The 23,083-nt window shown below is 38.9% G+C and overlaps 2 protein-coding genes across 4 annotated transcripts; both read left to right on the forward strand.

Annotated features, from left to right (window-relative positions):
• Nucleotides 1-3,478: 3,478 nt before the first annotated feature.
• eif5b (eukaryotic translation initiation factor 5B) lies at nucleotides 3,479-21,838 on the forward strand. Of its 3 annotated transcripts, none has more exons than XM_046837089.1 (24): nucleotides 3,479-3,728; nucleotides 11,280-11,402; nucleotides 11,803-11,881; nucleotides 12,124-12,763; nucleotides 12,891-13,102; nucleotides 13,426-13,576; nucleotides 14,601-14,693; nucleotides 14,780-14,866; nucleotides 14,956-15,024; nucleotides 15,214-15,518; nucleotides 15,605-15,712; nucleotides 15,836-15,946; nucleotides 16,038-16,105; nucleotides 16,268-16,409; nucleotides 16,499-16,630; nucleotides 16,821-17,003; nucleotides 17,111-17,272; nucleotides 17,371-17,502; nucleotides 17,798-17,929; nucleotides 18,133-18,209; nucleotides 18,336-18,500; nucleotides 19,331-19,469; nucleotides 19,562-19,723; nucleotides 20,825-21,838. In XM_046837089.1, exons 1-24 carry the CDS (start codon nucleotides 3,685-3,687, stop codon nucleotides 20,930-20,932), a joined length of 3,624 nt encoding a protein of 1,207 aa, XP_046693045.1. In that variant the 5' UTR covers nucleotides 3,479-3,684; the 3' UTR covers nucleotides 20,933-21,838. The 3 variants fall into 3 exon arrangements, with proteins under 3 accessions (XP_046693045.1, XP_046693044.1, XP_046693046.1); XM_046837088.1 differs by having other exon boundaries at nucleotides 3,480-3,728; nucleotides 14,953-15,024; XM_046837090.1 differs by lacking the exon at nucleotides 3,479-3,728 and adding an exon at nucleotides 7,760-7,896 and having other exon boundaries at nucleotides 14,953-15,024.
• Nucleotides 5,162-6,502, forward strand: lipt1 (lipoyltransferase 1). Its single transcript, XM_046837094.1, has one exon. The coding sequence runs from the start codon at nucleotides 5,361-5,363 to the stop codon at nucleotides 6,474-6,476; it is 1,116 nt and encodes a 371-aa protein (XP_046693050.1). The 5' UTR covers nucleotides 5,162-5,360; the 3' UTR covers nucleotides 6,477-6,502.
• Nucleotides 21,839-23,083: the final 1,245 nt, after the last annotated feature.

The raw sequence follows: 23,083 nt of genomic DNA on the forward strand, positions 1-23,083 counted from the left end.
TTTATGGCGGTTTGGCAGACCAATGAAAAGGTGCCCCGATATTTCTAGATGAGCGGAGTTCTGTGATGTCATAATAGACAGTTACACTCCCAGAAGAGGGGGTAAGAAGAGGGGGGGAGTTATTGCCCCTAAGTATTGGCCATGAAATACAATATAAATAATAACTACATCCACATCATTAATAAATAAACAAAAAATTGTTTCATCATAAAAATCTGTACATTTTAGCCCGTGTATGAAAAATCCAGTTTTGGCATTTTTTAAAACTGTATCAAAATACAATCACAAATAGGCCACACATTCTATGTAATGGAAAGTGTGCAAACTCTCTGCACTTGCGAACGCAGAAAATCACTTTCAATCACTCCATTCAATTATGCTACCTGATTAGCATCTTCAACAGCATTTTAAACAACTTCGTAAACAGTTATTGCGCCAAGATATTCTTTTTCTCAAAATAGCAACTTATTGTACATATTAGACATTAAGGGAGTAGCGGCACACAGAATTCATGGTTCGGTTCGTACCTCGGTGTTTAAGTCACAGTTCGGTTTAATTCCAGTACAGTTAGGGAAAAGGAATGCAAAATATGAAATTGCTTATTATTATTATTATTATTATTATTATTATTAATTTTATTATTATTATTTTGTCAATTTATTTTGTTTATTATTATTAACATTCATGAACATCAACATTTTACACTTTTACTCTTTTACACTTTCCTAAATTATATTAGTACATTTTTTGCAATCAATTAAATAAAAAAAAAATAAAAAATGACTACAAAAATGTCAATAAATTGAAGATTTTACTAATTATTTTACATTAGTTAGACCCCATTTGAGTAATACATGTAATACACAAATATATGTTCTAGCTCACTTTTCTACTTACTTCAGAATACTTTAACAAATGTCTGTAATAAAAAAAACACAAGTGTTTGATTCATTCAATTTATTTATTCATAAATTAATTCATTCCATCCGTCCAATCTTCATTCATTCGTTCAATCTCTCGATATGCGGATGTAGCAGCGGGTGCGTGAAGGAGCACACACACACACACACACACACACACACACTGAAACAGAGCGCAAGCATTTCATCAGAATGCACACACTTTTGACCAGAAAAACTAAAAGATGAACAAAAAAGAAAGAAAACACCTACAATAACTTGTTAATTAACAATTTAACAGCCAATAACACTTTATAGTAAAGTTAAACCACTTATAAAAAATACAGTTTGGGACTATTTGGTGATATTTCATGTCATATGGAAAAGCCTAGCCTGAATAACCAAAAAAAATTGAGAGAGCTGTGAAAAACATATTTAAGTAAAATATATTGAATGTGACATTTTGGTTAAAAAGACATTATTAAAGGTTAATGATATTTACTGTTGTCCAGGGACACTTTATTAAAGTTGCGTACAAGATGTGAAGATTCTGACCGTTTGCAGATATATGAAAAAAATCGCTGATGTGCAATTTGCCAGTGCTAATTATCCAGTGCCATGACAAGCTCTCTGAAACTATATCACCACACTCCACTCTCAAATTCAACCTATAGGCTGATTCAGAGGCAGAGCTGTGACTGAAATAGTTACTGTCACTTCCAGCTTAGAGTTTAAGACATTGAATTTCAGCTTGGATGGTCATGAGTTCAAATCCCAGAAATAGAATACACCTCGCTCATGGAAGTGACATGCAGCTTGAACTGTTTGGACATTCGAGCCTACACTTCAGTTACAGTTCCACCGTGACTTCTACAGAACTTATAGAGATTGATGCAGGGGTTGGGCCGCTCGAACTCTACGATGGATGTGGACACCTCAAACCATTCAAACAGCTCTATTATGCAAGGACAGAGAGACACACAAGCCCTAACAGTGCCACGTCAAGAGGGAGACTGTGCCTGTGACCAAGCTAAAAACAAAGTGGACATGATTAGTATTGGATCAAAATGCTGATCAAAGTGCAACTAAAATAAATAAAAATGCAACTGAAAAAAAAGGCAGAATTGCCAAGAGATGTTTTGAATAAATCTGTTAAAGTAGATAAATTTTTAAATTGTTTAATAATATCAGCTATAGAAGTGAAGTTTATTTGTTTGCTTTTTTTCTAATTCACATGTTATTGCCCTCCTTTGTATCAGTTGTACTGAAAGAACTTCAATCAAATTCAGGTGTTTCAATTAATCTAATAAAATGGCTGATTATTATGTCACATCTCTAAGAACCTGACATGATCTGCTTACAAACAAAGATTGTGTCATTTTTAGAAACTGAGGAAATTCAGATTTTCACTAGTAATACTGAAAACCTTCTATACTGTGGCTATAGAAAACGTTCTGACTCTGTGCATATCAGTTAGGTGAGACAATTGCTCCAAATGAGACCCTTCAGAGGGTAGTGTGCTTCACAGAGTGCATTACAGGGTTTTCTTTTCCCACTTTGCAGCATGTATACATCAGTCGATGCTGAAACAGGGCTGTCTCTTATGCTCAGTTTTGTTTTTCCAATTTTGCATTTGCACACAGCACCTTTTATTGTTACTGTTACTGTTTTTTGGTTTGTTATGGTCACACTTCTTTACATTACATACAATTTGTCTTTCCCATTTGCACATTTAAATATATTTGTACTAATTCTAATCTTTTTATCTTGTCTAATATGGTTTTAATTTAATTTTATATTTATAGTTCCTTTTATTTAATGCAATGTGAAATGTGTTCAACGATTGTTTATTATTCAGGATCTGTCACTTTTAATGTCCATATGTTTTGGTCTGAGAAAGTGTGTACATTTGGAATATCCTGAAAGCAAAGTAAGTTTCCTTACCCATGTAAATCACAAATAGGCTGCTCATCAGCTGCTCATCAGGGATAAATACACACCATTCACCTTAACTGTTCAATTCTGTAAAGCTGCTTTGAGACAATGTCTGTTGTGAAAAGCGCTATAGAAAATCTGTTGCTATCAAACACTATATACTTGATCATGTGAGACCCTGCCCTTCCATCTCCCTGCACACACACACACACAAGTAGCTTCTATAAGAAAACCGTGTAATAAGCGCGCATCCGACACTCTAAATCAGGGGTGTCAAACTCACAGAAGATTTTATAAAGATCTATTATTATTGTTATTAATGGCCCGGCGATATGAAGCTCTGATAACACAAACTACAGATCCCATAATGCAGCGCTTCAACTGTCTTACCGAACACTAGACTACCTGGGAACATTCCAGCGTCAATCAAGTCGAGATTCTGTTGATGTATTTAACCTTATTGTAAGGTTATTGTGAAACAGCGCCTCACAGTGGTGAAGAGAAAAGTTGATTCTGAGTAGATGTTTAATAGATGTTTAATCCCCCACCGCCCCCGCAACGCAAGCGGTGACGTCATAAAGGACAGTTGCGAAATAAAACTCCTAGGTTTTTTTTGTTTACATCTCACTCCAAGTTGTTTAGATCTCTGTTCGAGTAGCATCCAACTTTCTGGAAAGACTTTCCACTTGATTTTGGAGTGTAATTGTCGAGATTTATGCTCATTCATCAAACGCCGTTAGTAAAGTCAGTGTTCTACTTCATCACAAAGGTGAACATATAGGATTGAAGTCAGGGATCTGTAGAAGTTTACTCAAGTTGTTCTACTCCAACCGATGTAAAGCATATCGACATGGACCTGGTTTTGTGCAAAGCGGCATCGTCATACTGGAAAAGGTAAGAACATTTTTAACAGAAAATGTGAAGTAATGGACATAAATGCTTTATTTATCACTATTAATGAATAATACAATAATGTGATTGTATGAAAAAATATTGTATTATATATATATATATATATATATATATATATATATATATATATATATATATATATATATATATATAAATGTATATATATATTTGCAGAAACTGTTGAAAGTACAAGTACATAGTAATAAAGCTATGGCATGTGAAGAATGTGCAAAAAGCGAAATAAACTGCTCGACGCATCACTGGCACCCAACTGCCTGTCTCAATGGCAGGCAGTTGGGTGCCAGTGATGCGTCGAGCAGTTTTAACCACCCTTTGCAAAGCTTTGCATTCACACATTGTGGAGCTGCCAAAGCACACTGTGATGGAGTTAGTTAGGATGCTCTCAGTGATGCAGCAGTAAAAGCTACATTGTTTTCAGCTGTAAGTCCCAAAAGTTGAAGTGCATCCTAACAGGTTAAAATCACAGGGGACAGATTAACTTTTTTAAGTATCCTCAAGAATTATAGATGCTGTTGTGCCTTCTTAACCAGAGCTGAAGTGTTTTGGTACCAGGACAGATTCTCAGAGATGTGGACTCCCAAGAACTTAAAGCTGAAGACCTGCACTACTTCACTTCCATTTGATGTAGACAGGGGTGTGTCCTGCTGTTTGATTTCTGGAAGTCCACACTGAGCTTTTAAGTCTTCATTGCATTGAAGATAAGATTGAAAGAACCTAGTTATTCGAAAATATTGGTGGTGGATAGTTGGAAAATGATGAGTGTTCCACAGGTTGCAGGAGAGGATCCATATAGATTGTGCACTAATTGTGTTTTTGATTGCTTTAATGGAACTGCCTGACTTTCTTTCTGCTGAATTAAGTCCTTGCTCTTTGAGATCAAAATCCTGGATCCTGAACTTAATTTGTTTTTTTGCTTGTCATTTGCACTTTGTGATTAAATTGAATAATTTTACTATTCATTGGCCAAAGTAGTATCTCATGTTACTCTGGCTGTTCTCATGGTTCTCTCTACTTCATGTAAGACGTTTTGGAGACAAGGTGAGGGAGGTGAGATTGAGATGGTTTGGACATGTGCAGAGGAGGGACATGGGGTATATCAGTAGAAGAATGCTGAGGATGGAGCAGCCTGGAAGGAGGAAGAACAAGGAGGAGGTTTATGAACGTGGTGAGGGACGACATGAAGGTAGTTGAATGAAAGAAGCAGATGTAGAGGACAGGGATGATCCGCTGTGGCGACCTCTAATGGTAGAAGCCGAAAGAAGCAGAAGAAGAAGAAGAAGAAGAAGAAGAAGAAGAAGAAGAAGAAGAAGAAGAAGAAGAATATTAGTCAAATTAATTTGTATATTAATAAGTTGCTCATAATTTCATAAAAAAAGTAAAAAGACAAACAAATGGGGAAAATGCCCTTGTCTGACCCCGGATGTAAAACGCGGAGACTCCGCCCCCTGAGCAGATAAACTCGAGTCTGATTGGGTATCTTCAAACAGCGAGTTCAAATCCAGTTTATCAAAATACAAACGAGTCTAATATCCACATGTGCATCAGACAGTCGGCATTTTAAATTCAATAGAAATCGAGAAAAAAAAACCTGAAATGTTTCTGAGGACTGGAGGCTCGTTTCGAACACGTGACCTTGACCGGCTCGCACGACACGTGAGCACGTTACACTCATGTTTTGACGGTAAAGCGGGACTCGTCCTCAGGTCTTCCTCCACGGACATTTTCCAGAATCTGGCTTTTGAGGATTGGATATATGATCGTGTCGATCTGCAGAGCCGGAACCTCTTGTTTTTATGGAGGAACGCTCCGGCGGTGGTGATCGGGAGGCACCAGAACCCGTGGCAGGAGTGTCACGTGGAGCTGCTGAGGAGGACCGGCATCCCGGTGGCGAGGCGGCGGAGCGGTGGTGGGACCGTGTATCACGATCTGGGCAACATAAACATGACTTTCTTCACCTCGAAGAAGAAATACGACCGCCAAAAGAACCTCGGGGTCGTCACTGGAGCACTGAAGGCTCTCAGGCCGAACGTTGATGTCTGTGCTACAGAGAGGTTTGACATTGTCCTGAACGGGTGTTACAAAATCTCTGGGACTGCAGCCAGGCTTGGGAGGACAAGCGCCTATCATCACTGCACCCTGCTGTGTTCTGCAGACCGCTCTGTCCTCTCAGCGGTCCTACAAAGCTCATGCACTGGCATTAAAAGCAACGCCACCCCCAGTGTCCCTTCTCCTGTTGCAAATCTCTCAGATCACGACCCATCTCTCAACCCTGATTCCCTCATGGACGCCATTGCTTCTCGTTATAATCATGAGTTCGATCTTGACACTCCTGTCCTCACAGTCGACCCGGGATCAGAGGTTCTAATGCCTGGCATTCACAAGATGACCGCTGATCTTCAAAACTGGGATTGGGTTTATGGTAAGACCCCGAAATTCAGCGTTCGCACCTCTTTAACTGTGGAGAGCACCAACATTGGACTGGAGATGGGCATCAAGAATGGGGTCGTTGAAACCTGCCTGTTGGACGTACCCCATGAGTGGCTGCCTGCTGACTTTGTAAAAGAGTTGTGTGCCAGTTTGACTGGCATTCGGTTCTGTCCGGATGAGTTTGTTGTGGCTGTGGCAGCTTTCCTGAGAACAAATTCTTCCTGTTCTCAGCATGTCCAAAAAACACTAAGTCTATGTGAAAACATTGTATTAGTAATGTAAATAAAGGAGCTGAGGTTTTCTGTGAAGGTCCATGTCTAAGCACCTGGTGTGTTTATGGAAACAGTGCAAAGTACCCAACTCAATGAATGGCTTCGAAGTGTAATACTTACTATTAACACTTGTATCCAAACACCTGGGACAGATGTTAATAGAATGAAATAAGGCCAGGCATACTGAATATATTAAATATGCAGTTCAATTTAGTTGAATTTGTATAGAGCATTTACCGAGATTAAGACGTTATACAACATGAAATGATACATTTAGTGCCTAGAAGTTCATCCCTAATAAGCAGCAATGGAAAAATCAATATAATGAATATCGATTCATTATAGTTTTATCATTGTTGAGGTGTACTGTTCAGCGATGAGCACTGAAACGCAGAACTGTAGATGCAAATTGCAATCTTATGCCATTGTAGCAGTTGATATTAATAATCCAAGTCCAAATCCATCCTCATAGTTCTTGTGTTGCTCAGTAACCTCATGGATCTTTAGGCTGTTAATCTGCACAGAGTGGTCTCTTATTGATGAGAACTCCATCCAGAGGCAGGGTGTCTGGATAAATATGATATGTTGTGTATAATGAAAGTGTTTGCACCCCACCTCAGTGATTTTATTTGTGACATCAGTCTTAAAGCTCAAATGTTTTACATCCAGGAGTTAATTTATTGAAATGGACACCATTTTAATGAAAGATCAGCAGGATCATGGAGAGCTATTACAAACCCAAACTCCAAAATATATATAAAACCACATCACATATCAGGGATATCATTCCTATGAGTGAAAACACCCTCATTCGTAAACTGAAATAAATACTGCAGAGAGAGTTTTACAAAATAAAATCCTTGACACTTGGAATAAAATACGATGCAGCAAATTAACAAATAGAAAATGACAAATTGTATATGTATTAGGATTAATTTAATGAATTTTTTAAATCTTTTAAATACATTTATTAGTAGTAGAAGTATTTCTATATAAGCAATAGATTATAAAAATATATATTTGAATAATGAACGTTAATTATTTATCGAACAATATTTGATATCTTTTTAGTATTAATGGAACGTATTTATTTATTATTTATCAATAAAGGATTTAAATCTATTTAAATACAGTAATTAATTTACCTCTTTACCTCTATTATTTTCGGGCAAATTCCAAATCGCTCACTACTAACCATCTAGTGCACTATTATTCTCGCTGCGCTCACTGACATTCCCACCCTACATAGTGCACGATGATAGCAAACATGGAACGATTTGGGCATTCGTGGGAGTTCAATCGGCGCATGCGCAATGCTGCTCCAAGCAACCATATGCGCTAAGCGGTGACTCCACATAGAGCAGTGCTAAGCGGGGAAATTACTACAGAGTAACCATGGGAAAGAAACAGAAAACTAAAGGAGATGACGGGTAATGTATACGTTTAGAAAAGGACCTCAGGTTGATGGACTCGGTGTAGAAGTGAAAGGCGTGTAAGAGCTGTAGGGGACATGGTTAAAGAAGGTTCTCGTTCTGAGCCATGGGGTTTCATGTGGCGATAGCTAGTTAGCTTAGCCTGTGTGACCAGGCCTGCTGTGTGTCTTACCCAGCTAATGTTATACCGACTTTGAGATGTTTGTTCATGGTGGCAGAGAGATGAATGTTAGTTGTGGATTGTGTAAGTTATATGTCAGAGGTGTATTATGAGTGAGGAAAAGCATCTGCTCTGGTCACCTGATGTTCCTCCGACAGTGCGGAGGAACATGAACATGTGCAACATCATCGCTTTTCATTGTACTGCTGTGTTGTCTGTACATTAACACGCTGCTGCGTGCTGGCCCTCTGCTGGCCCTCTGCTGGCCCTCTGCTGGCCCTCTGCTGGCCCTCTGCTGGCCCTCTGCTGGCCCTCTGCTGGCCCTCTGCTGGCCCTCTGCTGGCCCTCTGCTGGCCCTCTGCGTCTCCGAGAGAGGATGTACACTTCAATCCTAAAGCCTCATGATAATTTCTCGGCGGTAGGCGTGTGATCTTCCCCTTATCTCAACACAGACACTGTCACTGCTGCTCCTGAGTTTAAGAGGAAACTTGTTTCCACATGCTCAGAAGTCACCTGATTGCATCATGGACTGATTAGCATATTTATAGATTTTGCAGGGATGGATGCAACTTTATAGTCATTGCATACAGGTACACAGCAACAAAATGCAGTTCAGCATCTACTAGAAGTGCAAATAGCAGCATTGTGCAGTGCTGATAAATATGTAGATAGATAGATAGATAGATAGATAGATAGATAGATAGTACAGTAGTGCATAGTACACATACATAGGAACAAAATGAAGTTCAGCATCTACCAGAATTTGTGGTCCATTGCATATTGAAGTGTTACATAATGATGTATTTTTATAGAAAGCAGTCATCTTTGGTCATGGCACCATTAACTATGTATTTACTGTAATTGCAGTTAATAACACAAATATGAGAAAAAACACAGTTGATATTTGTAAATATAGTAAAACAAATAGTTTTTAAAGAAGTGCACAAGTGGGACAAACAATGTTGGATGGTGATTGGTTGTTGGGATCAATTCTAGGCAGTGATTGGTCATTGGAACAATCTGGAAAATCATGCTGGCTCACATGTGTCAGGGTTTACACACGGGTGGTGAGTTGACCAAAAGCAGCTGTGAGTGTGGGACATCTGCTCTGAAAGATTTACATTTATAGCATTTAGCAGATTCTCTTATCCAGAGCGACTTACAACTGAGTAGTTGAGGATTAAGGGCCTTGATCAAGGGCCCAGCAGTAACAGCTTGGTGGTGCTGGGATTTGAACCCATGACCCTTCGATCTAGAATCTAATGCCTTAACCACTAAGCTGAGCTTAGAGCACAGAGCCTAGATTAGATTTAATTAGAATTGCCCCTAAAAAGGTTCTAAAATATATTGAATAAACAGACTTGGGTACACCTCGTCCAATCAAATGACACAAGATCAAATGAATAAACAATTAGTTTAGTAGGTTTATGTTTGGACAAAAGAGTAACAACCTTTTTATTGTACACACTTGACAGAATTACACAGAAGCCTCCTGCCTCTGTGTGTGTGTGTGTGTGTGTGTGTGTGTGTGTGTGTGTGTGCGGGTGCGCACAGTTGATGAAGTCATATAAAATATTGAGAGATTAGATTTTGGTGTTATGTATTAAATACTTGGAGTAAATGCCAATACTGATCTCCCCCCAAAAAAAAAATATATATATATACATGCAAACTACATACTTAATTGGAAAATGTATATTTTCCAATTGTATAAATAAAAAGCTCAGCCACTGAGCTTACTGATTGTGTAAGATTGAGTCAAAAGCAACTTAGTTTATGTGCTCGTGGAGCTAAAAATATCGTTTCATTTGCACGGTTTTGGACGAAGGGCTAAACTGGGAGATAGATCATTCCTCTGAGCATTGTCCTTATTTTTATTAAACTGTAAAAAGATGGACCTAATTCACACACTCTGGAATATACAGTGCTTGAAAATGCAGTCTCATGACTTATTGCTTGATTTTCTGCACAAGAATAGCCTGTCTATTAAAGAGTTAATCTCCAAGTATAGTCATGCAACCATTAAATCCCATATAATATCACTATTTCTCTATTCAAACAAATGAACAAAAGAAATCAGTTAGGTATCCAACTTTGAGTATCACAAATCCTTTGGCCTTCTTGTCATGTCCTTAAGGGGTGGATTTTCTTGTGTTTCTTTAGAAGGATGATGTTTTTTGCTGCTTAATGGAGTAAATATACTGTGTATGTACAGCACAGATTTATTTTTCCATCAGTACTCTGCAATCCATCTATCTATCCATCCATCCATTATCCATCCATTTCATCATCCAGTATCTGTGTGCTGAGAACAGCAGTTTTGTATGTGTGTTTGTGTGTGTTTGGGTCCTGCCCTGTCTCGTTCCCGTCTCGTGACTTCCTCGTCTCTGTTAGGTGTTTTCCATTGCTGATGCAACTTTGTGTAAGGCTCCTGTATATAAAGGGCTCTGGGTGTCTTTTCCTTATTTTTGTCGGAGCAGCTGTAGGTAAGAACCTATACGTTGACACCTAAGCTTTACTAGTTTAATGCTAAATAAAGGTCTAAACCTCGATTCATCTTTTATTGCGATTTAAGGATGTAATGTGCCGCATGTTCGTCAGGTGAATTAAAACGATTTATAACGCAGAACTTAGTCAGAAGCTGTTGATAGACCGATAGACAGCAGCTCTGATAGGCGCTAATTAAAACAGTTGGTTTATTTATAATAAAAAAAAAACACTGGTTCAAAAACATTATTCAAAAACGTGCTTGTAGTAAACAGGGAAAAGTGTAATTGTGGATGAGGTGAACGTTTCATACTCGTGGAAGGAGTCTCCAGAGACTTGGGAGTTCATGCTTATAGGTTTCTTAGTAACTTGACACTGTGATTTTTGTTTTATTGGCTTCAGAGCGCAAAATAGTGGATTCATGTTGTTATAGGAAAATAAATTGCGTGCTGCGGTACATGTCGTCATTGTTGTTTATTTTATGAAATGCAAATTGATATCCTAAATGATTGTGATCATGTCAGAGTATCAACAGCATTTTACATTTTTTATTAAATCTTTGTAGATAAATATATATATTTATTATTCAATGCCACCTTTTTTTATTTGCTTTCAATTTGCATATAAATAAATGATATAATTAAATAATTAAATGATGAGTGAAATTCCAAATGAACAGTCTGTAGAGAACAAATGACGATTAATTAGCTTTGTTTTTTTTTTTTGTCTATAGGGCCAAAGACGAGGCTGTTGACATTGACGCCTTAGCAGCCGAGATCGAGGGAGCCAGTGCAGCAAAAGAACTGAGCAAAGGCAAGGGCAAGAAGAAGAAAGGAGCAAAGAAAGATGACTTTGAGTAAGTGTATCTGCTTTTCTGCTCCGTCACTATGGTTACGTTCACACAGCAGTCCAAAAGAGCCCAAGTCTTATCTTTTTCTTTAAATGTGGCACAAGTTTTTTTAAAATTTTTTTTTTTTTTTTTTTTTTTTTTTTTTTTTTGGACTCTGCCTGGCATATGCGACATTTTTAAATCTAAAAAAAAAAAAAAAAAGATCAAAGTGTGCTAGTTAAATCAGATACATGGCACTGTAACATCTTTCTAAGCAAGTAGATCAGAATTCATGTAAATATTTTCTCATATGTTTTAATTGATCTGAAGAGAAGGATTCTGTATGTCGGATCTGTTGTTTGAACGTAGCCGAACCAGAGTGAAGTGTTAGTTGAATGTGCTGATGGTTAAATTTGGTGTTTTGCAGTGAGGATGACATTCTGAAAGAACTGGAGGAATTATCCCTTGAAGTGCAGGGTGGTAAAAAAGACAAAGAACCAGCAAAGGTAACTACCAGATTGTATAACATGCCTTGAAGGTGACATGCTGATGTCTGATGTTACAGGATATGCTAAAATCAGCTTCCAGTGGTGCAGCCATATGTCCTCATTACATAATATTTAAGCCTAAAGGAAGCACAGCTTAGCTGATTAGTTATATTGATTGTTCTACATAATCAGTTGAACTCTTCTAGCTAATCAGAAAGCCACAGGCTTGTTTTTAATAAGCTCATCGTCTCTGTGTTCAGAAAACGAACTCCATAGAAGAACCCGAGGTGGAGCCAGCACCCACCAAGGCAGACAAGAAGAAGGCCAAGAAGGGCAAGAACGAAGACGATGAGGGTGAAGAAGCTGAGGGTAAAGACGACATGGAGAACGAGAGCAGGACGAAAGGCAAAAAGGCAGCGCCGGCTCCCGCTGCTGCTCCTGCTGCTTCAGAGTCTGATGACGAGTCACAATCACGACGCAAAGCCAAGGCCAACAAGAAGGGGGGGCGGAAGGGCGTGTCGGACTCTGAAGATGACGATGAGGATGGCCGTGCAAAAAAGGCCGGTGGAAATAACGACGAGCAGTCAGATGACAGTTCTCAGGCGTCACGCAAACAGAAAAAGAAGGTGAAAGCAAAGGCTGAGAGTGACAACGATGACGCAGAGGACGACGGCACTTTCAAGATGAAGACGGCAGCGCAGAAGAAGGCAGAGAAAAAGGAGCGAGATAAAAAGAAGAAGGAAGAAGAAAGAGCAAAGATGAAAGCGAAAAAGGAGAAGGAGGAAGAGGCCACTAAGAAGGACACAGCCAAGCCTGCTGGCAAAGCTGCAGCTGCTCCATCCACAGAGACTAAAAAGACTGAGGTGGAGGAGCAAGACGGGGCTGAAGACCAGGGCGAAGGTACGGTCTTTTATAAAGATTACTCACAAAGCATTAGACATTTTGAAAATATTTGACTTTCATCACAGTTATTAGCACTACATATTAAGACTAATTATTTGTAAAAATTTATTTTTTTCCCCCACAGATGAAGGTGAAGGTGAGAAGAAGAAAAAAGACAAGAAGAAGAAGAAAGGAGAAAAGGAAGAAAAGGAAAAAAAGAAAGGACCTAGCAAAGCCACAGTAAAGGCCATGCAGGAGGCCCTCGCTCGAATGAAGGAGGAGGAAGAGCGAGCCAAGAGGGAGGAAGAGGAAAGGGAGAGACGCCTGGCAGAACTGGAGGCACAGAGGCTCGAGCAGGTCAGTCAAACACAAGTCCATTCCTATAACTTTGGAAAGGCTAAGGTTTTTATTTATTTGTATTTATTATTTTTTTATTATTTTTTTGAGAAGACTGGATTATCTATCTATCTATCTATCTATCTATCTATCTATCTATCTATCTATCTATCTATCTATCTATCTATCTATCTATCTATCTATCTATCTATCTAATAAATATATTTATATATTTGTGTGTGTGTGTCTGTGTATCACATAACTCTGGAAGCCTTGCAGATATTTATACTATACATCAGTCATAGATATTAACCTCCACTGGCAAAATATTCTCTCTCCCACAGGAACGACTGGAAGCAGAGAGGAAGGAGAAAAAGAAGCAGAAGGACAAGGAAAGGAAGGAGAGGCTAAAGAAAGAGGGCAAGCTCCTGACCAAGTCTCAGAAAGAGGCTCGAGCCAGAGCTGAGGCCACACTCCGTGCACTGCAGGCCCAGGGTGAGAGAGGAAAAGCAATATTTAAGTTGTTGAATGATAGTATTATCTGGAGCATATTGAATGTATTGCCGTTGAAATCAAGTGTTTGCATGAAAACTGGGTTTTTCATAGCTGTGTTCCTCTAATGAGTTCAGATGTGCTGGTCCAATTTAGTGGAAGCTACATTATATTGCCAAATGTATTCACTCACCCATCCAAATCATTTAATTCAGGTGTTCCAATCACTTTCATAGTTACACGTGTATACACGTGTGTGCGACCCAATCTTTCACAAATGTTTGTAGAAGCGGACTGCATGCCCAGGTGCTTGATTTTATACATAAAATCAAGCACCTGGGCAAGATTGGGTCGCTCTCAAGAGCTCAGTGAATTCCAGCTTGGTGCGGTGACAGGATGCCACCTGTGAAAATAAGTCCAGTCGTGAAATTTCCTAACTGCTAAATATTCCACAGTAAACTGTTAGTGGTCAGCCACGAATTGTTAGGCCACGTAAAATCAAAGCGGGTCAGCGGATGCTGGGATGCGTAGTACACAGGTCACCAACTTTCTACAGTGTCAGTAGCTACAGACCTCCACATTTCATGTGTCCTTAAGTTCAGCTCAAGAACAGTGCGTAGAGAGCTTCATAGACTGGCTTTTCATGGTCGAGCAGCTGCATCCAAAAATTTAAAATTTCTCATTAACACACTTCTAAACCTTGTGGAAAGCCTTCTCAGAAGAGTTGATGCTGTAATAGCTGCAAAGGGTGGACCCACATCATATTTAATCCTATGGATTAAGAGTCGGATGTTACTCCAGTTCATTTGGATGTGAAGGCAGACGAGCGAATACTTTTGGCAGTATAGTGTATCTTGGACTTGGTTATTGAAATGTTATTCAAATAATAATAATTCTTTAGTAATAATTAAAAGAAGCATCTCGGCAACATTCCTGGTTTTATACAAATATTTTTGCGTGCTTTTTTCCTTTTTTTTTTCTTTGGTGTAATAAGCGTGTTAATGCTTCTTCATGCTTATTGTTCAAGGTGTTGAAGTGCCATCCAAAGACTCAATGCCAAAGAAGAAGCCTGTTTACGGTGACAAAAGAAAAAAGAAGCCAACAGCACACATTTCTGAAGGTAACGCTTTCTAAAAACTGTTGTGTTTTTTAAAACTTACTTCTCTCTTAGAGAATAGAGCTGATTATTTCTCTGTGCTCTTCCAGAGACCTCAGAAGTTGCTTCACCCACGTCAGAAGTGGCTGAGCCGATCGTCATGGAGATGGATGTGAACGCTTCCAAAGCGGAACCAGGTAATTTTGAACACTTATATTGTTTGCCTCTGAGCTTATGCATGCACTGTTGAGGGCGGGTTGTGAACATTTGCCATTTATTTCAGCAGAGACTGAAGCTAATGCTGACAGTGCAGACCTGGATGACTGGGAGGCCATGGCCAGTGATGAAGAAAGAGGTAAGATAATCGTCATGCCCATTCTAAACGGTTTTCTCAGCTTTTAGAATGTATAGTGATGATAAGGGGGTAGGTGAGTAAAACTAAATTTGCCAACTTGTACTCCTACTCAGATTAATGTTACTGTTCTCTCTCTCTCTCTCTCTCTCTCTCTCTCTCTCTCTCTCTCTCTCTCTCTCACACACACAGAGTTGAAGAAGGTTCACATCGAAGTAAAGGAGACAGCAGCCTCTTCGCCATCCCACAAATGTTCTGCTCCTGCCGACCAGGAGAACGGCAGTGAAGAAGAGGAGGAGGACGAGGATGAGGAGGACGAAGAGGTGGATGAAGAGGAAGAGAGCGAGGAAGAGGATGAAGAGGAAGAGAAGGACAGCCAGACAGCAAAGGGGAAAAGTCGGAAAGACGAGAGCTCCGAGTCGAGTAGTGAGAGCGATTCGGACGATGATCGCACCAAAGAGGAGAGGATGTATGACAAGGCCAAGAGACGCATCGAGGTACAAATGCACAAATGTGACATCAGTAAAACACAAACAGCAGCCTAGGATACATAGAGTGATACAAATCTTTGTCTGTGTTGCAGAAACGGAGACAGGAGAACCTCAAGAACATTAACTTGGACAAACTGAGATCCCCTGTGGTCTGTGTCTTGGGTCATGTAGATACAGGGAAGACAAAAATCCTTGACAAGGTATGTGTGTGTGTGTGCGTGTGCGCATGTGTGTGGGTGCCGCACATGCCGTGTCCGCCAATTCTATTTTTGGATTATAAGGTGTGTTTATCGAAGCTCACTTTTGCTGTTTTGTATCTCCAGCTGCGACACACACACGTACAGGACGGAGAAGCAGGTGGAATCACCCAACAGATCGGTGCCACCAACGTTCCCTTGGAAACAATCACTGAGCAAACCAGGATGGTGAAAAACGTGAGTACCCCATTACACATTAACACACAGTCTGCACTATTCGAACACTTTAAAAGCAAATGTTTCAAATTTGTTTTTGTCTCTGCTTCAGTTTGACAACGAAAATATCAGAATTCCAGGAATGCTGATTATCGACACCCCTGGACACGAGTCTTTCAGGTGAGCACCAGTAGAACCTTTGTTGTGTGTGAGGTTACTCTGCATCTGATCTTCCTTTCTTTCTATCGTTCTGCTTTTTTGCTTCCTGCATTTGTGTGTTTTTCTTCCTTTCCATCATACCATCCTTTTTTTTCCCTCACTGCCATCTTTCTATCTCTGCAGTAATCTGAGAAACAGAGGCAGTTCTCTGTGTGACATCGCGATCCTGGTGGTGGACATAATGCACGGACTGGAACCACAAACCCTCGAGTCTATTAACCTGCTGAAGGAAAAGAAGTGCCCCTTTATTGTTGCTCTTAACAAGGTGGGACTTTGGGGATCGCATATGAGATCACGAGATCAGATAAGCAATTTTTGGCAAATATTTTGATTCTATCTTTTTCTGTCTCTCAGATTGACCGTCTATATGACTGGAAGAAAAGCCCAGACACAGACGTGGTTGCTACACTAAAGAAGCAGAAGAAGAACACTAAGGATGAGTTTGATGAGCGGGCCAAGGCTGTCATTCTAGAGTTCGCCCAGCAGGTATGTACACACTTCTCTTCTTCTTCCCATTTACTTTCAACACCATATTGTTTTAAACAGAATGTCATTAATCTGATCACTTACATACACATAGTTACAATTTGGATAAAAGTGTAAAGTAAACCACTATTTTACACTAAAGAAAAGATCATTTATATGTTGTTTTTTGTGTCTGTGTGTATAAACACAGGGTTTGAATGCAGCCTTGTTCTTTGAGAATAAGGACCCACGCACGTTTGTGTCTCTGGTGCCCACCTCTGCTCATTCAGGCGATGGCATGGGTAACCTGATCGCCCTGCTGGTAGATCTCACACAGACCATGCTGGCACGTAGACTGGCCCACTGCGACGAGCTCCGAGCACAGGTCATGGAGGTGAGTTGAAATTTTTATTTTGTCCAAGGTATAGATTGATAAATAACTTTTGGTTTTTGGAACCAGCACCAGAGCTATAACACAGATTATATCTCCTGCTGTTGTAGGTCAAAGCTCTGCCTGGTATGGGCACAACGATAGACGTGATCTTGATCAACGGGTGCTTGCGTGAGGGTGAGACCATCATCGTGCCAGGTGTAGAGGGGCCCATCGTCACTCAGATCAGAGGGCTGCTATTGCCACCACCTCTGAAGGAGCTTCGTGTTAAGGTCTGGTTCATACTTTTCACAGTTTACAGGCTATAATGTGCTATAAGTTTATAATGCTGTAATGTACTAACAACTTCCTAATGAAATTCTATGTTTAGAATCAGTATGAGAAACACAAGGAGGTGAATACATCTCAGGGAGTGAAGATCCTGGGGAAGGATCTGGAGAAAACTCTGGCCGGCCTGCCGTTGCTTGTGGCTCATAAAGATGACGAGATCCCTGTACTGAGGGTGAGAACTTTTTTTTTTTCCTTTCTTCATTTCACTGTTTTATCCAATAAAACACTGCATTTTTTTGGGATCTTATTAATACTGACAATGATTAAATGATGATAGACTTATTCTAGACTACAAATCATATTTTTACTATTAGAACCTTCAATTACTGTAGTGTGTTTTTAGTTCATACATTTTTTTATGGTCTGATACAATAAGAATGCCCATACTGACCTCTAAAGTATTAGCATGTTATCTTTTATCAGCAATTTCTTTAACAGCATATTTGTTTTTGTGCCTGTCCTTATAGGATGAACTGATTAGGGAGCTGAAGCAGACACTGAATGCAATAAAGCTGGAGGAGAAAGGTGTTTATGTACAGGCATCCACCCTGGGCTCACTGGAAGCTCTGCTGGAATTTCTGCGCACTTCTAAAGTGCCCGTAAGTACAAAGATCAATCCTGAATCTAAATAATTTACTAACTTTTTGTTATTTATTTATTTTTACTGCTTAATGTTAAGCTATTTCTCCAGGATTTCACGTTTTTGTATACACAAGGCTGTGTTGTGTACTGTTCTGTAGACTTCACCAAAATTGCGTCCAGTGATTTTATTTCTTGATTAATTTTTCCCTGTTCTTCTTAGTACGCTGGCATTAATATTGGTCCCGTTCACAAGAAAGATGTAATGAGGGCATCTACAATGCTGGAGCACGACCCACAGTAAGTGTTTGCATTACGTCTCTGTAAACATTTTTTCTTTACGAATAATGCTGAATATTTTCCACACAATGGCTTAATGGAATCTTTTTTGAAAAGTCATGAACTGTTACACTCTTCTTCCTGCAGATATGCAGTGATCCTGGCGTTTGATGTGAAGATTGAGCGAGACTCTCAGGAGATGGCCGACAGTCTCGGTGTGCGGATCTTCAGCGCCGAAATTATTTATCATCTGTTCGATGCCTTCACCAAATACAGGGAAGACTACAAGAAGCAAAAGCAGGAGGAGTTCAAGTATGTGGTCTTTGTTTTGTAGATTATTACAAAAGGGATTTATCTGATTAAGGGATTAAAATAAAATCTGATCATTGTAATCAAATCTCCGGAATATGGTTTAGTTTAACTATTTAGTATTTTAATTAAAAGTTAAGTACGCCATACAGGTTGACCGATTCATTAGTTTTGATGATTAATCCGCACCGATAGCTGGAACAATCAGATAGCATCAAAAATCCATCCCTATAGTTTTTCCGGGTTGCATATGTTATTGCAGCGGCTGAGAGGGTACGCTGTCATTATACAGTGCAAGAGCGCCCTTTAGAGACGAATCACTAACACCATGTGCTGTTTATTTATTTATTCATTTATTTATTTATTGTTTGGATGCAATTGTTTTTATTTATTTGGAGTGATATTTTTAGTTTCAATTTGAATGCATGCTTTTTATTTTTCTTAACATTTTATTCATATTTATTTAATTTAGCACATTTTCATGATTTGTTTTTTTTGTTTTTTTGTAATTTTAGAACTATTTTACATGAAGTTTTTTTTATTTTTTTTATTTTAATTAATTTTTATGTCCAGTATCCATTTTAAAATTGATTGCCGATAAACGATTAATTACCCAAGTACAATCCAATCTAGGTATCGGTAAAATCGGTCGAGCTTTACTAAGAATTAAGATGGAGATAAAATGACTGTATTTTAAAGCTTGGTTGCTTGGTGGCTATTACCTGACATTTCAAATAATCTCTACTGTAAGGAAAGTAAGGAAAGATGGTAAATATGACTAATTATAACCTAAACCTCATCCATGTCTTTTACTCATTTTGTCTTTTCATTAGGCACATAGCAGTGTTTCCTTGTAAGCTGCGCATTCTGCCTCAGTACATCTTCAATTCCAGAGACCCAATAGTCATGGGGGTGATAGTGGAGGCAGGTGTGCTGAGGACGGGCACCCCAGTGTGTGTACCCAGCAAAGCGGTTAGTGTGCATGGTTTTATTAACACACTATTTCTATTATAACAGTTCTATTCCATTAACTAATGTCTATGACTTTTGTATTCTTTGTTTAGTTTGTGGATATTGGTATCGTTACCGGTATTGAGGTGAATCATAAGTCAGTGGACACTGCAAAGAAAGGGCAGGAGATCTGTGTGAAGATTGAGCCGATTCCTGGAGAGTCGCCCAAGATGTACGGCCGACATTTCGAGGCTGTAGATTTCATAGTTAGCAAGGTGAGACTGTGTTTACATAATGTGTGACACTGGCTGGTTAGATTGACATTGAGTAAAAACCATCTCGCACATGGAATCGCTTAAATTTTATTTCAGATGTAGCTCGCTGCTAAAATCATGACTCCATGTTACTTACTGTAAACATGCTAGTTACAGAGGTGATGTCACTAAGACATCAACTTCTATGCTTTAGTTTTCAGCCTGTGTGCTTTAAGCTAACAAAAAAAGTCATAAAAATGTACCTCCCCAAAACATCACATTATATATTCAGGCTTTTATATTAGGCAAATCGGTCTCTTTGCTCGTTGATTTAAAGCAGAGATGTCCATACTCTGTCCAGCAGGCCAATGTTAGCTCGTTGTGACCTTTTAATTTACCTGTCATATCATACATGATATAGGCAATAGGGGGAAAACCCACTAATATAGATCTCCATTTGTAATTGAACACATCATATTTTTGCTTTATAAATACTATATTTTTAAGCAGCAAAAATGTGTATTTAAAATTAAAATATGTAAATTATAAGTAAATTAGAATTTGGAAAGACTTTTAAAAAAATGAGGACTAGCTTTATGTCCCTCATTCGATGGTAACTAATTGCTGCTGAAATGTTTAGTGTTTATGTACAGTATTTATTTTTAAATGGACAGTTTCTGTGCACTCTCACACAAATCATCTGTATTGACTGTCGGCATGACACTAAAAGGTTTACTTGAATTGATCTAACAAACATGGCTATGTAACTTATAGCCTGAATAGATGTATTAGGCATCAACTTTATAGTACAATATTACTATATTGTACTATAAATGGGATTATGTTTATATTGTTTTAATCATAAGTTTATTTGAACTAGAAAAATTCTGGTCCAAAACAAATACTCACGAATATAGAAAATGAGCTCATTCACTTGTGTACTGTTTGTGCTGTAAGCAGCCATGTTGATTAGATGTCATTTGGTGATATCAGAGGGGTTGGATTTCTATTGGGACAATACAGGTCTTGATCTTTAGTCAAATGTATTGTTCAGGTCAATAGAGAGTCAGAAAAACTGAGTAATTTATTTATTTGCTTGTTTACTTTCTTACTTATCCACAGATTACTCGCCAGTCTATCGACGCGCTGAAGAACTGGTTCAGAGACGAGATGCAGAAGTCAGACTGGCAGCTAATCATGGAGCTGAAGAAGACTTTTGAAATCATCTGAGAAAACACTGACTTTCAAACTGACCTACATGCTGAGACCACACACACACACACACACACACACACACACACACACACACAAATAAACTAAAACATAAGTGTGGGTGTGTGCACGGTCAAGACATCCCTGTTTTTCCTTCATCTTCTCCTTTATGAGTGGTGGAGACAAAATAATAAATAAAAAAAAAGACGAGGAAGAAAAGTTTTTCTGTGAGAAACTGAAACTATTACCACTGTTTTTAACAGTGACCGTTAGAGAAACATTTACACACTATTCCAAACGTGCCTGTTGTATCTGATCCACCTGTTTAGTTTTTCTCTGAAGCATGGAGCAGCTTTAGATGAATGTCACCCAAAATTGCTAACATGGCCAAGAAGGTGTGAAAGTAAACGAGTGTTAGCATAGATATTATTAAGTGCTAATCGGCTCCTGCTGGCTTTGATGGATTAATAGCAACGTAAACACGTTTGGGTTAAGGCGTAGTGCCAGTTTTGCAGGCTCGGTTTCAGTCGGTCTTTGTGTGAATTACGGTGTCAGCGGCGTTGACACCTCACACAGTCTGTGTGTTCAATACACCATAAAGTGTCCAAGCGAGGAAAAATGGCAAGTGGTGATTTCACTGGTTAGACTTAAATTTAAAAAATAATAAGAATTTTAGACTTTGAGTTACACCATGTCAGTTTTTTTTTTTTTTATACAGTTTCCCATTATGACCCTGAAATGTTTGTGTATTTTGCTCCTTTGTCAATTAAGCCCAGTATTTGTCGCAAGGCTTTTATCACATCACTTAATGCCGCCTTGTGTCTGTCGCTACTTTGTTTGCTTGGTAAGAATTTCATTTCCCATAAATGCAAGAATAATTGTTGGCAATTTCATTACCAATAAAGAGATGGCATATTTATAGGAGTTTGTGTGAGACTTGTTGAGTTTTTCCTAGATGTTTCTGATTATTTTTGTCTTTACCTGGTGAAGGAGGAAAGTGTTTTTAAATATGGTATACCGCACCAGTGTGTACATATCAACCAAAACATCAAACCCACCTGCGTAGTATTATGTAGGTTCTTTACTGTACTACCAGAACAGTTCCATCTCATCAAGCCCTGAACTGCACAACACCTCTGAAGGTGTGCAGTGGAATCTGGCACCAAGATGTTGAAGAGTTCAGATCAGGCATATTTGTCCAGTACATCCTAAAGATGCTTGATCAGATTGAGATTTGGAGACCAAATCAAAACCCTAAACTGTTTTGTCCTAAAACAATTATTACAGTGTAACAGGGCACATTATTGTGCTAAAAGAGGACACCGCTTTAGGGAATAGCTTCCAACACCCCAACTGTGAGAATTGCTGCCTAATTATCCCACCTCCTGACCGGTACCATTGCAACAAGTGCACAGTATTTCTTTCTAGTAATATCGTTAATCGTTTTCAAGATTTAATGGATACTACCTTGAAATGTGTTTATATTAAAATTGTCTGATGTCTGCTGTGCTACTGCCAACCAAACTACAAGTCAAGTCAAGTCAAGTCAAGTGGCTTTTATTGTCATTTTTACTATACACAGTGGTACACAGTACACAGTAAAACGAAACAACGTTCCTCCGGAACCCTGGTGCTACACAAAACAACAAAACAACATAAAGTGCATCGAGTGCAGCCTGGTGCAAACAGTGCAAACAAAAGAACAGTACAGACAGACAGAGTGCAGACAGACAACACAAGACAAGACAAAAGACAAAAACCAAGTATAGCGCCGACTAGTAAACCTACTGTATACTTACATATACAGTACTGTGTGAGGTGAATGTAAAAACTATACCCAGGAGAAAATACAAACAGAAAGAGCAATGTAGTGCAAAAACAGCAGCAAGGAGGTGCAAAGACAGCATGTAAACATTATACTGTAGTATAAAAGGTGCAAAAACAGCATGTAAACATTGTACTGAATATAAACATTGTACTGAATATAGTATAAATAATAATAAATATATAAATGGTGATGGAGTGGATCGAGATGAGTGATGAATGTGTTTAGTCCAGGTTGTACAGTTCAGTTCAGTAACAGTAACACACAGTGAGTGTGTGTGTGTGTGTAAGTGAGTGTGTGTGAGTGTGTGTGAGTTCTAATACCACTTCCTATTCACCAGAGAT

This window comes from Silurus meridionalis, chromosome 24, assembly GCF_014805685.1.
Source record: "Silurus meridionalis isolate SWU-2019-XX chromosome 24, ASM1480568v1, whole genome shotgun sequence".
In the NCBI taxonomy this organism is placed as follows: Eukaryota; Metazoa; Chordata; class Actinopteri; order Siluriformes; family Siluridae; genus Silurus; species Silurus meridionalis.

Bases quoted from the DNA above. Each gene is read 5' to 3' on its own strand.
- eif5b (XM_046837088.1), top strand. From the start codon at position 3,685: ATGGACCTGGTTTTGTGCAAAGCGGCATCGTCATACTGGAAAAG. The intron at 13,577-14,600 runs GTGAGAGAGGAA...TTATTGTTCAAG, and splicing joins CCGTGCACTGCAGGCCCAGG to GTGTTGAAGTGCCATCCAAA. The intron at 18,501-19,330 runs GTATGTGGTCTT...TCTTTTCATTAG, and splicing joins CAAAAGCAGGAGGAGTTCAA to GCACATAGCAGTGTTTCCTT.
- lipt1 (XM_046837094.1), top strand. From the start codon at position 5,361: ATGTTTCTGAGGACTGGAGGCTCGTTTCGAACACGTGACCTTGACCGG.